This window comes from Petaurus breviceps, unplaced genomic scaffold (genome assembly GCF_028583685.1).
Source record: "Petaurus breviceps papuanus isolate PSGF00001 unplaced genomic scaffold, PetGlider_PUasm1.0 151, whole genome shotgun sequence".
Lineage (NCBI taxonomy): Eukaryota > Metazoa > Chordata > Mammalia > Diprotodontia > Petauridae > Petaurus > Petaurus breviceps.
Genome location: NW_027185712.1, coordinates 10,169,118 through 10,183,846, shown reverse-complemented (window position 1 = coordinate 10,183,846; position 14,729 = coordinate 10,169,118). Strand labels below are relative to the sequence as shown.

Genomic DNA, 14,729 nt, shown 5'->3' with positions numbered 1-14,729 from the left:
GGGGGCAGCTAGGTGGTGCAGTGAATAGAGCACTGGCCCTGGAGTCAGGAGGACCTGAGTTCAAATCCGGCCTCAGACACTTAACACAAAAACTAGCCATGTGACCTTAGGCAAGTCACTTAACCCTAATTGCCCAAGCAAAAAGAAAAAAAAAAGAGATTTATGTGAGTTTTGTGGTATGATTAGGTCACATAGCCATGAAGCCCACAAATAGCTAGCAACATTATTAATGTCAAGCTTCTGCAAAATTTGAGGCCAACAAAACTGATGATCCCTGCCTTCTCCTTTCCTTTTCCATGCATTTTCCACAATTCATTGGTGCTTTCTACAGTCCTCAGGTGCTTAGTGATTTCAAACTCTTCCCCTATTCAAAATTGGCCCTGGAAGGAAGAAATCTGATAAAAGTAATCTACAATGAGGTGTAATTTACTGATATCAGTTTAATATATTACTCTTCCCAAGAATACATATATTTTAATGGATCTAAACACATTGAGTGGTGAAATTATCTGTATCAAAAAGTAGATGAGCAAAGTATTTGGGAAGCCAATAGATCCTTCCCTTAATTCCTGAAATCACTATGTAAACTACTTATGGAATATCTTTCGTGGATGGGCTGCTCTCACCATTGCTCTGGTCTAATTGCCACAGTGGTGCCAGAGTCAGTCTGCCAGACTCCCAGAGGACTGAGAAGCCTTGAAACTGGTTTCTCAACTTCTTTCCAAGTAAGTGCTTCTTGAATGGCAGAATTCAGTGACAGGTTGCAGCCCTATTGTGCCACTGACATTGTTGGTGCTCTGCAAGGTTTCCCTTGGGACAACAGTCTGATTTGTGACTTAAGACTTCATTGGTCCTGAACAATATGGCTATAGATTTCAGGCAGAAACTGTCCTGTCTCTGTTTAATTGCCTCAGTTCTCTACTAAGCTGTGCTAGTGTAAACATGTTTGCTGGAGGCAGAGGCTTGTTTTCTCTCAGGCTAAGGACAGGATGAGAGGTAGAATGAGAGTGGGAAGCTGACAGGATATAGAGTAGACTTGGGAAAAATTCACTGAGGTGGCTAATCAATGCAAACAGACTGGGAGCTAGTTTAGATTTTGTCCACGTTATGATTTTTATTCTATTACAAAATTCATAGCCAGGTGGGATGCATTTGAAGATTATGATAGAGATTTAATAAGTGGTAGTTTTTTGAGTTATATGGTCTCTGTAATGCTCACTAATGTTAAAAACTGCACAAATAGGTAGACACACATAAATTATAAAATCTCAGACCTGGAAAGAACCTCAGATGACTTTTAATCCAAATTTTCTCACAGTGCAAGATCTTCCTCTACAATATTCCCCAGTTAACTTTCTGCCTGAATATTGCCATTGACAGAGAGCTAACTCTCATACGGGGCAACCAGAGTGTTAGTAAATGTTGAACAAGTGACTTGGGTTGGGTGGGAAAATGTGCTGGACACTCTTTTAAGTTTAATCTGCATTATAAACATTTTCTTAAGTCTAGATAAACAATAAACCCTGATTTGTAGCCTGTGAATCTGAGGTATAAATGCTTACGCTGAAAATTTGACAATTAGCCCATTGCAGCTGCTCCAACACACGTTTTTTTTAAGGCAGCCCCCACCAATGTGAGACAGTTCATTGTTAGAAAGTTCTTCCATAGAGTAGCAAAACTGCTTCCTGGTAATTTTCACCCATCACCCCACATCAATCCTAATCTTGCCCTTCAGGTATTTCATAGAAAAGTCTGATGCCTAATCCATGAAAAGTCTCCAAATATTTTAAGATAACTCTCACTCACCCTTTGCATGTTCTCCTTCTAGGCTAAATGTCCTCATTTCCTTCTTCCTAGAATAGTAGATTTGGAATTGGGAGGGACTTTGGAGGGCATGGAATTTAACCCCTTCATTTACACATGAAGAAACTGAAGCTAATAAAGGTTAAGGAACTTGTCCAGGATTATATAATTAATGAGTGCTTGATTTGAGCATTGCTTTTCCTGACTCTAAAAGTCCATGACCCAAGCCTTTGTATGATCAACCTCCTAGACAGCTTCCATCTTCTCAAGATAGTATTTTGAGGGCAGCATCTGTTTCATTTTTGTCTTCCTGTCTTCAGGAGCTAGCACAATGACTAAGACAGCGTAGGAGGGAGAAACATGAAAAGGGATTATTGTTAAAGCATCAATTTAGAGGCCAGAATGTCTAAATGTAGTGGGTACAGGAGGTTGTACCACACAGCATTATGGATTTAGTCACATGTTCATAGAAACACAGAATTTGAGAATTTGAAAGAACCTCAACAGCCTCCCAGTCCAGCCCAAACATGAAACTAATCCCCACCATAACATCATTCTCTTTATAATCATCTCTGAATTCATAGAATATTTAGTCAGAGGAGACCTTAGATATCCAACCTTGTCATTTTAGAGTGGCACAAACTGAAGTTAGAGAAGTGAAATAATTTGCCAAAGGTCATACAAGTATTAAGTGGCAGAGCTGAAACTAGAAACTGTTTCCCCAAAACCCAGCTCAGCTCCCTTTCCAGCATTCTGGACAGAGTGGGTTAGTGAAAGTATTTAGTGAGCGGTAGGTGTGTTGTCTTTACAACTGAGAAAGTGTCATCCTGAGTCCATGTTCTCTGTGCCTCAAGGGAACAGAGCTAAATTCATCTGAACACCAATCAATAACCCAACGGTGCATTCAGTGGCCAAGACAGTGTGTACTCATCAGTAGAATTCCTTGTCTATGCCAAAACCAGAAGATTCAGGATGGATGCCCCAAACAAAAACAACTAAAGGCAGAATTTCAGCTTAGTGAGCAGCTATAAACACCAAAAGTTTTCTTTAAAATAGTTTCTAAAGCTTTGAGTAACATATACAGGAAAAGGGAAACTTTTCTAAGAACTCAGACTACCTAATAATGAAACAGATTGTCTCATGGGCAATCACTGAAAGTATTCAAGCAGAGGTAAAGAAGGGATATTGTACAGGAGAGATCAAATGCCCTGGAGGGACCTCTCCAACTCTAATACTCTAGGATTTCAGGATTCTAATGGCCTCTTATGGAGCTGATATCTCACAGCTATAATGTGATTGGGCATTATGTTTAACAGGGGTTTTGCCAGCTCCATATAAATGATGATGATGACATCCTAGCATTTAAATATGGTTTTAAGTTTTCCAAAGCACTTTACAAATATTATTTCAACAATCCTGGAAGTAGGTGTTACAATTATCCCCATTTCACAGATGAGGAAACTGAAACAGAGAGAAGTTAAATTACTTGTTTTAAGGTAAAAAAAAAACTAGCAAGGATCTTAAACTGGATTCGAGTACAATTCTCCCTGACTCCAGGTCCAGCACTCTATTTATTTCACCACCTAGCTGCCTTTACATGTGACCATGTAAGCATATGTGACCTGGCTACTCCTTTCTAATCTTCCTCTTTAAGTGCATTCAATTTTGAAAGCAAAGTGTTGCTTATCCCAGTGGTAGCAAATCCATGCAGCATGCTGTCTCAAGGAGGAAACGAGACTACATATGTCAAATAAAAGATACAGTCAAATACGTAACAGCATCAGAAATGGAAGAAAACCTCAAAGGTCCAAGCTGTGTCAATTGATGTTGTATGTTCATATAAACCAGAGATATTGGTGTGAAAATATTTATTTATACAGCTAAATTAAAATATCTGCCCTTAATTTTGTTGTGGCTTCTCATTTTTCTGTCATTTCTGACTCTTCATGATCCCATTTGGGGTTTTCTTGGCAAAGATACTGCAGTGGTTTACCATTTCTTTCTCCAGCTCATTTTGCACATAAGGGAACTAAGGCAAAGGGTTGTGTGAGTTGCCCAGGGTCACATAGCTAGTAGGTGTCTAAGGCCAGATTTGTAGTCAGGAAGATGAGCCTTCTGACTCCAGGCAGGGCACTCTATCCACTGTACCACTTAGCTGCTCTGTCCTTAATTATTTGTATTTAAAATAAGTTTGTACAAAAAGGAGTAATTTTATGTAAAAAATGTGTAAGAAACTGTACTAAATACTGGGGGTTAAAAGTAAAAAAAAACCAAAATTACACTTGCTTTCTATATTCTAGTGAGGGCAGAAATTATATGCGTATAGAAAACTAAATGTAAAAAAAAGTAATTTTGGGGGAGGTGGTCATTAGCAACTGATTGTTTTTTTGGGGGGGGTTGTTTGTTTTGTTGTGTTTTTATATTTATTTATTCATTTTTAGTTTACAACCTTCACCTTTACAAGATTTTGAGTTTTAAATGTTTCCCCCTCCTCCTCCTCCCTTCTTCCCAAGATGGCATGCAATCTGATATAGACCATACATGTACAATCATATTAAACATATTTCCATATTAGTCATGTTGTTAAAAAAAATTAGAACCAAAGGGGAAAACCATAGAAAAAAGGAAAAGTAATATGCTTTAATCTGCATTCAGACTCCATAGCTCTTTCTCTGGATGTAGATAGCATTTTCTGTCATGAGTCTTTTAGAATTGTCTTAGATCATTGCATTCCTGGAAAGAGCTAAGTCTATCAAAGTTGGTCATCACATAGTGTTACTGTTACTGTGTACAACATTCTCCTGGTTCTGCTCACTTCACTCAGCATCAGTTCATATAAGGCTTTCCAGGTTTTTCTGAAGTCTACCTGCTCATAATTTCTTATGGAACAATAGTATTCCATTACATTCATATACCGCAACTTGTTCAGTCATTCCCCAATTGATGGGCATCCATTCTCTCAGTTTCCAATTCTTGGCCCACACAAAAAGAGCTGCTATAAATATTTTTATACATGTGGATCCTTTTCCCATTTTTATGATCGCTTTGGGATACAGACCTAAAAGTGGTATTTCTGGGTCAAAGGATATGCACAGTGTTGTAGCCCTTTGGACATGGTTCCAAATTGCTCTCCAGAATGCTGGATCAGCTCACTACTCAACCAACAATGGATTAGTGTTCCAATTTTCCCATACCTTCTCTAATATTTATCATTTTCCTGTATTTTCATGTTAACCAATCTTATAGGTTTGCTATGGTACCTCAGAATTGTTTTAATTTGTATTTCTCTAATCAATAGTTATTTAAAGCATTTTTCATATGACTATAGATAGCTTTAATTTCTTCATCTGAAAACTGCCTGTTCATATTCTTTGACCACTTATCAATTGGGGAATGACTTGTATTCATACAAATTTGACTAGGTTCTCTACATATTTTAGAAATGAGACCTTTTTTGCTCTGATTCTTAATAGGTATGATGCTACTGTGCCTTTAAAAGTAGTCAAGGTGCCCATGTATCAATAATTACTTAATGGATAATAAGGAAAACATGATCACTGATCCCCTAACTGAGATCAGATGAAGCACTGTTGGAATCAGCAGGGTCTTTAGTACTGGATATTTCTGCTGTGGCAACTGAAGCAAAGGTTGCTAGGCAGCATGATTAAAAGGATGGTCATATATGCAAATTATATTTTTTTGATCTTTCAAAATTCATATCTTTTGTTTTTATATCACCTTCCATTCTAAATAAATCCCTTCTTTTTCCTACTCAGAAAACCATCCCATGCAACAAATAAAAGAGTATGAAAGAAATGAAGAAATTATGCAAGACTAATCAACATGTCAGTTGTTTTTGACAGTCTTTACAATACTCCATACCTACAATCCTTTACTTCTGTAAGGAAGGACTATGAAGGGGCCATTACCTCAACTCTCATCCTTGGTCATTGTAATCACACTGTATTCATTTTTTTTTCTTTCCATTTATACTGTTATAGTCATTGGGTCTATACTATTTTTCTGGGTCTGCTTACTTCATTATGCATCAGTTCATATATCTTCCAATTCTTTGAGTTCTCAATATTTGGCATTTCCTACATTGCTATTATATCCCATTACAATTGTGCTCGACAATTTGTTAAGCCAGGCCCAAACAGATGGGTTTTTTGTTTGTTTTTTGCTAACATAAAAATTATTTCTATGAATATTTTTGTTACATGTTAAATTGTCCCCCCCCAATTTTTTACCTCCTTGGAGTATATGCCTAGCAATGGGATCTTTGGGTCAAAAGGTATACACATAGGCGTGCACACACACATTCCAAAATAGATATGGTTTCAAAAATCCAAGCCTGAAGTCATAAGGATTAGAATATAGCTCTGATTCTGAAGTCACAGAATTCTAGGAGTGTCTGGACAAACATGGAGGGTCATGGATGGGAAGCTAGGAGGAGATACATTTCAGATACTCAGCAGACCAGGAGACTGGTGCCTTTCTTTGCCTACTGCACTCTCTACTTCCTCCTCTGGCTGCCTGTAGACAAGCCCAGCTGGAACAGTGCCCTGGCCAAATGCCTCCCCATCCTCTCTCTGGCTCTCTTTGTCCACAACCATGCCCCATCGGGGTCCTATGGTCGATTCATCTGGGTAGGTCTCCTCTGCTCCGCCTTGGGGGATATTTTCCTCACCTGGCCCAACTTGGTCCCCTTTGGCATGGCAGCCTTTGTCCTGGCTCATCTCTTCTATATCGGAGCACTGGGCTGGTCCCCAATCCGGCAGGCCCTCCTGGAATCTGTGGTAGTCGTCTTCCTCCTCTACTTTGGTCTCCTGCAGCCTCACCTCCCTTCCAACCTGAGTTTCCCTGTGCTTGTCTATGTGGCTATTCTGGGTCTGATGCTGTGGCGGGCGCTGGCCCGAGAGAGATCTGCAGCACTTGGAGGCCTGTTCTTCAGCATCTCCCATGCCATCCTGGCCTGGGACACCTTCGTCCGGCCCCTGCCTTTAGGCCATCTGATCAGCACAGTCACCTACTATGCTGCCCAAGCACTGCTGGCTCTGTCAACAGTGGAGGGTGAGAGCCCCACAGTAAGCTGACTGAGCTCGAGGAGCCCCCCTCACAAAGATGACAGACTTCAGGGAGGGGCTGACCCCCTGGCTGGGTCCTAGCAGACCAGTGACTTGGAGCTCAGTCTATCAGCAACTAAGCAAATCAAACAGACTTCCTGTAGGAGATGGCATTTGAAATATGGCAAAATAATATCAAAAGTAATAATTATGTGTGACATCCTCAGATATACTGTTAGATTTGATGTTTCATTACTGTGGTCATGTTATCCATCAATACAGAAAGGAGCCAATCCATACCAGTCCATCTTGCATGAATCTTGGTTCCTGACTTTATCATTTTACACTGTGCTTTGTTTTTCAAAGTGCTTTCACACAAAGGTAGCTTAGTATAATGGAAATAGTATGAGACAGGACACCTAGGTTCTCGTGTTAACTCTACAATTACCTTGTTGTTTTATGTTGGCTAAGTCAAATGATCTTCCAGGACATTGGCTTCCTTATTTGTAAAATCAGAGGCACCAGAAGTTCCCTTGGGTCATTTGCAGCTTTACAGATCTCTGAATGTCCCCTGATCCTCATTGTTAGGTGAGAAGGTCAGGAAGCTAGGACCCAGAGAGGTCAATTTGACCCAAATCACTCAGATATTAAAAAGTATCTAGAATACACTGATGTAGCAGTTTTATTGATCCAAATTAATAAAATCACATTTCTTGGCAGTCTAACATCCCATACAAAGTCCTCTTTTTTTTAAACTTTCTAAGGTAAGCCTTGCATTCAATTCCTTCTGTCTTCTGTCTGATACAGGCTCACTAGCTCCAAATAACAGGTAATTTTTCTGCTCTCCCTTTCTTTGTCCTCAGAGCACATGCAGAAGAAAGGAGCTGGCTGAAATAAAGGCAATCAATACATGGGGTTAGACAGCACTCTGTAAGCCAATCCAGAGCCTGAGAAAAGCTCCTAACGTCCTTAACCATAACTTTGGCACATGAAAAGCGGTTTCCATTCCATTTTACCAAGGTCTTGGTCAAAGATCAATTGCCATTGTAATTATATCATATATCAGAGGAAGGAGGATGGTTGAGAGGGCAGGCCCTCATACATATCATTAGCATTTAAAGAACATGCAAAACAAATTGAACATTATTCCTCCTGTAACTTTTTTTTTTCAGAGCAAATAATTTCCCAAATTAAAATGAATAAATTAATGAAAGTGCCACATGTCTGAGATAAAAGCAAGTTGGTAATCTTGGCAGACCCTTAGCACATTGTACTTCTTTTCCAAATCATTACAGAATCTCATCAAGGGGAGCTTAGATCCTTCAGCTAAGTCTCAAAATGAATTTGATCTGAGCAGCTCAGGTCTTGTGGATTCCTAGGGTTACTGACTAGGTGAGACATGTTTTTGTTTTAATCCCTGCCTCAGCTCGGAGAGGATTAAAGCCTATAATTCTCCTATCCCCATTTAATTGAGAAAGAAAGCTTGAAGAGGCACCTATTGGTACACTCCACATTGAAGTACAGTCTATTCACCATCTACACAATACTACTAACCCCCTGCTCTCAGGGGAATGAGAAATGAAACATAATTTATGAATGGGTATTTGAGCATTCCTATGCTGAGATTGAGTGGATATGTTTATCATTCCATCTTATACGACCTTTCAAGAAATATTTTTGCCACCATGCTATTTTCTTATCCCACCTCCTGGGGAAAATATTTCCCACCTCCCAAAAGTAAGTCCTCCAAACTTGACACTGGTTTTACTTAGGGAAAGCATCACAAATCCAAACCTTTAGTGATTTTTAAGCATTTGACTTGAAAGATATTTTCAGGTTTGTGTTATAGAAACTGGGCTTACAACAGGAAGGGAAAGGGGGTGTCGTTTCTAGAGGTTCATAGATCAAAAGGACAGTAAAAACACAAAAACAAAAACAGGAAAGAGTAAAAAAGATAGCAGGACAAATGGAGATCTAGGAGGAAGAAAGATCTAAACCACCAAAAGGCATTCCTGGAGGGACAGTAAAATGAATGTGTTGGGGATAGGAGCAATGAAAAACAGGTATAGGTTCTTCTGAAGATCTCTTAGAGTTAGTTTAAAGAAAAATTAAGGTGGGTAGAAGCAGAAAAAATCTGGGCATTCCCCCCATAACTACCTAAAATACTTACAAACTATGACTCTAAACAAATTTTAGAGCTACAGAACCCACAAAGTGACAGAAAGAAACAAATATCCCACTGAAAGCAGCCCACAAGGCAGACAGAAAGGGTCCATGGCAGCACACTGGGAGCAGAGCCAAACCCCGTGTGAGCCCCTGGTTTTAGCCCAAGAGTGACCACTACTAGCAGTAAGTAAAGCAGACTTCATGAGATTGTCCACGCCAGCAGCGGTGATGGTTTCCAGAAATATCAACCCATATATGCCAAAGTAAAAGTAAAAGGCCAATGTGGATCTCTGTTGGAACTGGGGGAGATGGAAGCACGGTTTGGCCTCTGCCCCCAGAAAGAGAAGCAGTGGAGGCATGGCAGCCATGCAGCGACCCTTACATGGCTGCTTCAGAGCTCCCAGCCTGCAGATTATAGGGGGGCCAAGAGACCATTTAGAGCGGTAATTGCTCTTGCTTTAACCTGCCTGGATCTGGATGGCAGTGTTGGGTGGTGGTCCTGAGCTGTGTGACCAGTGAGCCAGAGCTGGCGAGGGCTGTAGAGAGGGCACCCAACTAATAGCTCTGGCAGCTATGAAAACCCCAGTGATTTGGGACAAAGCTCTCCTCTCTGGAAGAAGAAGAGTTCTACTGTGGCAAAGAGCTCAAAAGTCAAGTAATTGAGTGGCAACATGAGCAAGCAAAGGAAGAAAAGCAATCACACCAATCAAAACTTAGATTCTTTTTTGGGGACAAAAAGGATCAAAGCCTGGAACAAGAGGAAGACAATGAAGTCAGAACTCCTACACCAAAAGCTTCCAAGAAAAATATGAATTGGTTATAGACCATGGAGGAGCTCAAGAAGGATTTTGAAAATCAAGTAAGAGAAGTGGAGGAAAAATTGGGAAGAGAAATGAGAGTGATGCAAGAAAATCATGAAAAGAGAGTCAACAACCTGATTGAAGAAAATAACACCTTAAAAAAAATAGGTTAACTCAAATGGCAAAAGAGGCCCAAAAAGCCAATGAGGAGAAGAATGCCTTAAAAAGATGAATTTGCCAGATGGAAAGAGAATTTCAAAAGCTCACTGAAGAGAATAATTCCTTCAGAATTAGATTGGAGAAAAAGGAAGCTAATGACTATGAGAAATCAAGATACTATTAAACAGACCCAAACAAATGAAAAAATAGAAGGCAATGTGAAATATTGCATTGGAAAAAACACTGACCTGTAAAATAGATCCAGGAGAGATAATCTGAAAATTATTGGACTACCTGAAAGCCGCGATCAAAAAAAGAACCTAGAAATCATCCTTCAAGAAGTTCTCAAGGAAAATTGTCCTGATATTTTAGAACCAGAGGGCAAAATAGAAATTGAAAGAATTCACTGATCATCTCTTTATTTTTTTTCTTTTTAAATGCTTTATTAACTTCTGATTTACATCATTCGTTCCTACCAGATTTTGAGTTACAAATTTTCTCCCCGTTTCCCCCCCACCCATCCCCCCAAAACAGCAGTCCCATAGGATATTCCCACCTCCAATCTGCTCTCTCCCATATTTTCTCCTATACCCGTTTTGACTTTTCCAGTGGATCTCTATGCCTCAGTGCCTGTATATCTTATTTCTTAATTACATGTAAGATGGTATTAATAATAGCATATATATATATATATATACATATATATACACACACACATACACACACACACACACACATATATATATATATTTGAATATTTGATTTTAAAACTTTCAATTCCAGATTCATTCCCTTCCCCCCCTGCCACCCACCCCCACTGGGGAGACAAGCAGTTCAGTATAGGTTGTACATGTGCGGCTAATGCAAAACAATAACATAGTAGATATATTGTAAAAGACTGACTATATTTCCCTCCTTCCTATCCCACCTCCCACTTGTTCTATTCTCTACTTTGATCCTGTCCCTTTTCAAAAGTGGGTGCTTCCAAATTCCCTCCCCCCCAGCCTGCCCTCCCTTCCATCATCCCCCCTCTCATCCCCTTCCCCCCCATTCTCCTGGAGGATGAAATCCCCTATTTAGTGTGTATTTCCCTCCCTCCTCAAGCCAGATTCAATAGGAATAAGGTTGACCCATTCCCTTTTGCCTTCCTATTCTTCCCCTCTATTGTAACCATTTTCCCTTGCCTCTTCTGTTTGAGATAGTTTGCCCCAATCTGTCTCTCCCCATCTCCTCTCATTATATTCCTCTCACCTCTTAATTTCACCTTTTAAGTATCATACCTTCCTGTTAAATTGGTCCTGTGCCCTCTATCTATGTATACCTGTAAAAGTATATACACACATTCACATATGTATTCATAAGCCCACATATCCTCATATAAAAACATATATATATATATTTCTAATCCCTTCAACTACTGAGAAAAGTTTCATAAGTTACAATGATTGTTTTTCCATGTGGGAATGTTAATAGTTCAACTTTGATAAGTTCCTTATGATTTCTTTCTCCAGTTTACTTTCTCATGCTTCTCTTGCTTCTTGTATCTGAATGTCAAATTTTCTATTCAATTCTGTTTTTTTTCAGCGAGAATGCTTGAAAGTCCTGTATTCCACTGAATGACTATATTTTCCCCTGAAACATGATACTCAGTTTTGCTGGGTAGGTGTAGCAGCAAGCACCCCAAGCGTCCTCAGGGTTTGCAGCTACCACAGGTTCTTGGTATTACATTACAGTAGGTGACTCGTGGTTTTAATCCCAGTCCCTTGACCTCTGGAATATCACATTCCAAGCCCTTCGATCCCTCAGTGTAGAAGCTGCCAGATCCTGGGTTATCCTGATTGTGTTTCCACGGTATTCAAATTGTTTCTTCCTGGCTGCTTGTAATATTCTCTCCTTAATCTGGGAATTCCAGAACCTTACTATAATATTCCTAGGAGTTTTCTTTTTGGTATTTTTTTCGGAGGTGATCAGTGGATTCTTTCAACCTCTATTTTGCCCTCTCGTTCTAAAACATCAGGGCAGTTTTCTTTGAGAACTTCCTGGAGGATGCTTTCTAGGCTCTTACTTTGGTCATGGCTCTCAGGCAGTCCAATAATTTTTAAATTATCTCTCCTGGATCTATTTTCCAGGTCAGTGGTTTTTCCCATGAGATATTTCACATTGCCTTCTATTCTTTCATTTGTTTGGATCTGTTTAACAGCATCTTGATTTCTCATAAAGTCATTAGCTTCCATTTGCTCCAATCTAATGCTGAAGCAATGATTCTCCTCAGTGAGCTTTTAAGATTCTTTTTCCATCTGGCAAATTCGACTTTTTAAGGCTTTCTTCTCCTCATTGCCTTTTTGAGCCTCCTTTGCCATTTGAGTCAGTCTGTTTTTTAAGGTATTATTTTCTTCAGTCAGGCTGTTGACTCTCATTTCATAATTTTCTTGCATTGTTCTCATTTCTCTTCCCAGTTTTTCCTCCATTTCTCTTATCTGCTTCTTAAGGTCCTCTATGGCCTGTAACCAGCTCCTATTTTCCTTTGAAGCTTTTGGTGCAGGAGTTCTGACTTCACTGTTTTCCTCCTGTTCCATGCCTTGCTCCTTCTTATCCCCAAAATAGGAGTGTAATGTTGGAAACTTCTGTCTGCTTTGTTTCCTTTGCCTGCTCATTTTGCCACTCAATTATTTGACTTTTTGGCTTTTTGCCACAGTAGAGCTCTGCCACCAGACAGGGGAGTTTTCATCCCAAACACTGGGGTTTTCTCAGCTGCCAGAGGTATTAGATGGGTGCCCTCTCTGAGGTCTCCACACACTCTGGCAAGCTGGACACACACCCCAGGACCTCCACCCTAGACTGCAATCCAGATCCAAGCAGGTTAAAGCAAGAGCGATGACCCCTCAGACTGGTGCTTGGTCCCCCTACACTCTGCAGGCAAGGAGCTGAAGCCGCCACGTGGCACTGGCAGGCTGTGCCGGAGTCTCAGCGGTTTCTCGCCCCGGGGGTAAAAGCCACGCACTCCCACTTACTGGGCCCCAAAGTCCAGACTGCACTGGCCTCTCACCTTGTCCTTCGCATCTATGTATTGATAAATCTGGAAACGGCCACAGCTGCTGCTGATCTGGAGTCCCTCTGGCTGGGGGCTGGTCAGGCCCGCCCTGGGGCTAAAGCCACGGTGTGGGGCTGGGCTTGGCTCCCAGATCGCTGTGCTGGATTCCTGTCGGCCTGCCTGGGTGTCCTCAGCAGGAGGTTAGCTTCTCTGTGTCATTTTGTGGGTTCTGCAGATCCAAAGTTTGTTTAGAGTCCCCTTTTTACATGGATTGGGGAGGGTGGAAGCCGGAGCCATGGAAAGGTTGTGCTTCCTGCTCATCTCTTTAGAAAGATCCCCAAAAGGAAACTCCTAGGAATGTTATAGATAGGTTCAGGAGTTCCCAGATGGAGGAGAAAATATTACAAGCAGCCAAGAAGAAACAATTTGAATATTGTGGAAACACAATCAGGCTAACACAGGATCTAGCAGCTTCTACCTTAAGGGATCAAAGGGCTTGGAATATGATATTCTGGAAGTCAAAGGAGCTAGGATTAAAATCAAGAATCACCTACCCAGCAAAACTGAGTATAATGTTTCAGGAGAAAATATTGTCATTCAATGAAATAGAGGACTTTCAAGCATTCTTGATGAAAAAACCAGAGTTGAATAGAAAATTTGACATTCAAATACAAGAAGCAAGGGAAGCATGAGAAGGTAAACAGCGAAAATAAATCATAAGGAACTTATCAAATTTGAACTATTGACATGCCTACATGGAAATGTGAAAATTGTAACTTATGAAACTTTTCTTAGTATGAGGATAGTTGAAGTGAATATAAATGTATATACATATGTATATATGTAAGCATACATATATGTCTATAAGGGAGGGTATGTGTGTATATGAATATATATGTGAGTGTCTATATATGTATACAGGTATACATAGACAGAGGTCACAGGATCAATTGAATATGAAGGGATAATATTTAAAAGGTGAAATTGAGAGGTGAGAGGAATATAATGAGAGGAGATAGGGAGAGACAGAATGGTTTAAATTATCCCATATAGAAGAGGTGAGGGGAAATTGTTATCAATGGAGGGGAAGAACAGGAAGGTGAAAGGGAATGGGTCAACTTTTCTCTCATTGAATTTGGCTTAAGGAGGAAATAACATATACACTAAATTGGTTATCTCACCCTACAGGAAAGTAGGGGAGAAGGGGATAAGAGGGGAGATGATGGAAGGGAGGACAGATTGGGGGGAAGGATAGTTAGAAGTCCACATTTTTGAAAAGGTACAGGGTCAAAGTAGAAAATAGAACAGGTGGAGTGCAGGATAGGAGGAAGGGAAATATAGCCAGTCTTTCACAGTATATCCATTATGGAAATGTTTTGCATAACTACATATGTACAACCTATATTGAATTGCTTATCTTCCCAGTAAGGGTGGGTGATTAGGGAATAAGGGAAAGAATATGGAATTCAAAGTTTTAAAATCAAATGTGTTTTTTTAATATTATTATTATTTTTACATGCAACTGGGAAATAAGATATATAGGCATTGGGGAATGGAGTTCCATCTTACCCTACAGAAAGTTGGAGAGGGGGGATTGAGGGAGGATATAGAAGAAAGCAGATTTGGGGAGGGGGTATTCACTGTTTTGGGTTGGTGGGTAGGGGAAAGATGGGGAGAAAATTTTTAACTTCAAATCTTGTGGAA

The 14,729-nt window shown here is 40.1% G+C and overlaps 1 protein-coding gene across 1 annotated transcript; it reads left to right on the top strand.

Moving 5' to 3' along the window:
• Window positions 1-6,227: 6,227 nt before the first annotated feature.
• On the top strand, window positions 6,228-6,899 carry LOC138153686 (lysoplasmalogenase TMEM86B-like). Its single transcript, XM_069078032.1, has one exon. The coding sequence runs from the start codon at window positions 6,228-6,230 to the stop codon at window positions 6,897-6,899; it is 672 nt and encodes a 223-aa protein (XP_068934133.1).
• Window positions 6,900-14,729: the final 7,830 nt, after the last annotated feature.

Excerpts from the sequence above, each read along its gene's own strand:
- LOC138153686 (XM_069078032.1), top strand. The coding sequence starts at position 6,228 with ATGGAGGGTCATGGATGGGAAGCTAGGAGGAGATACATTTCAGATACT.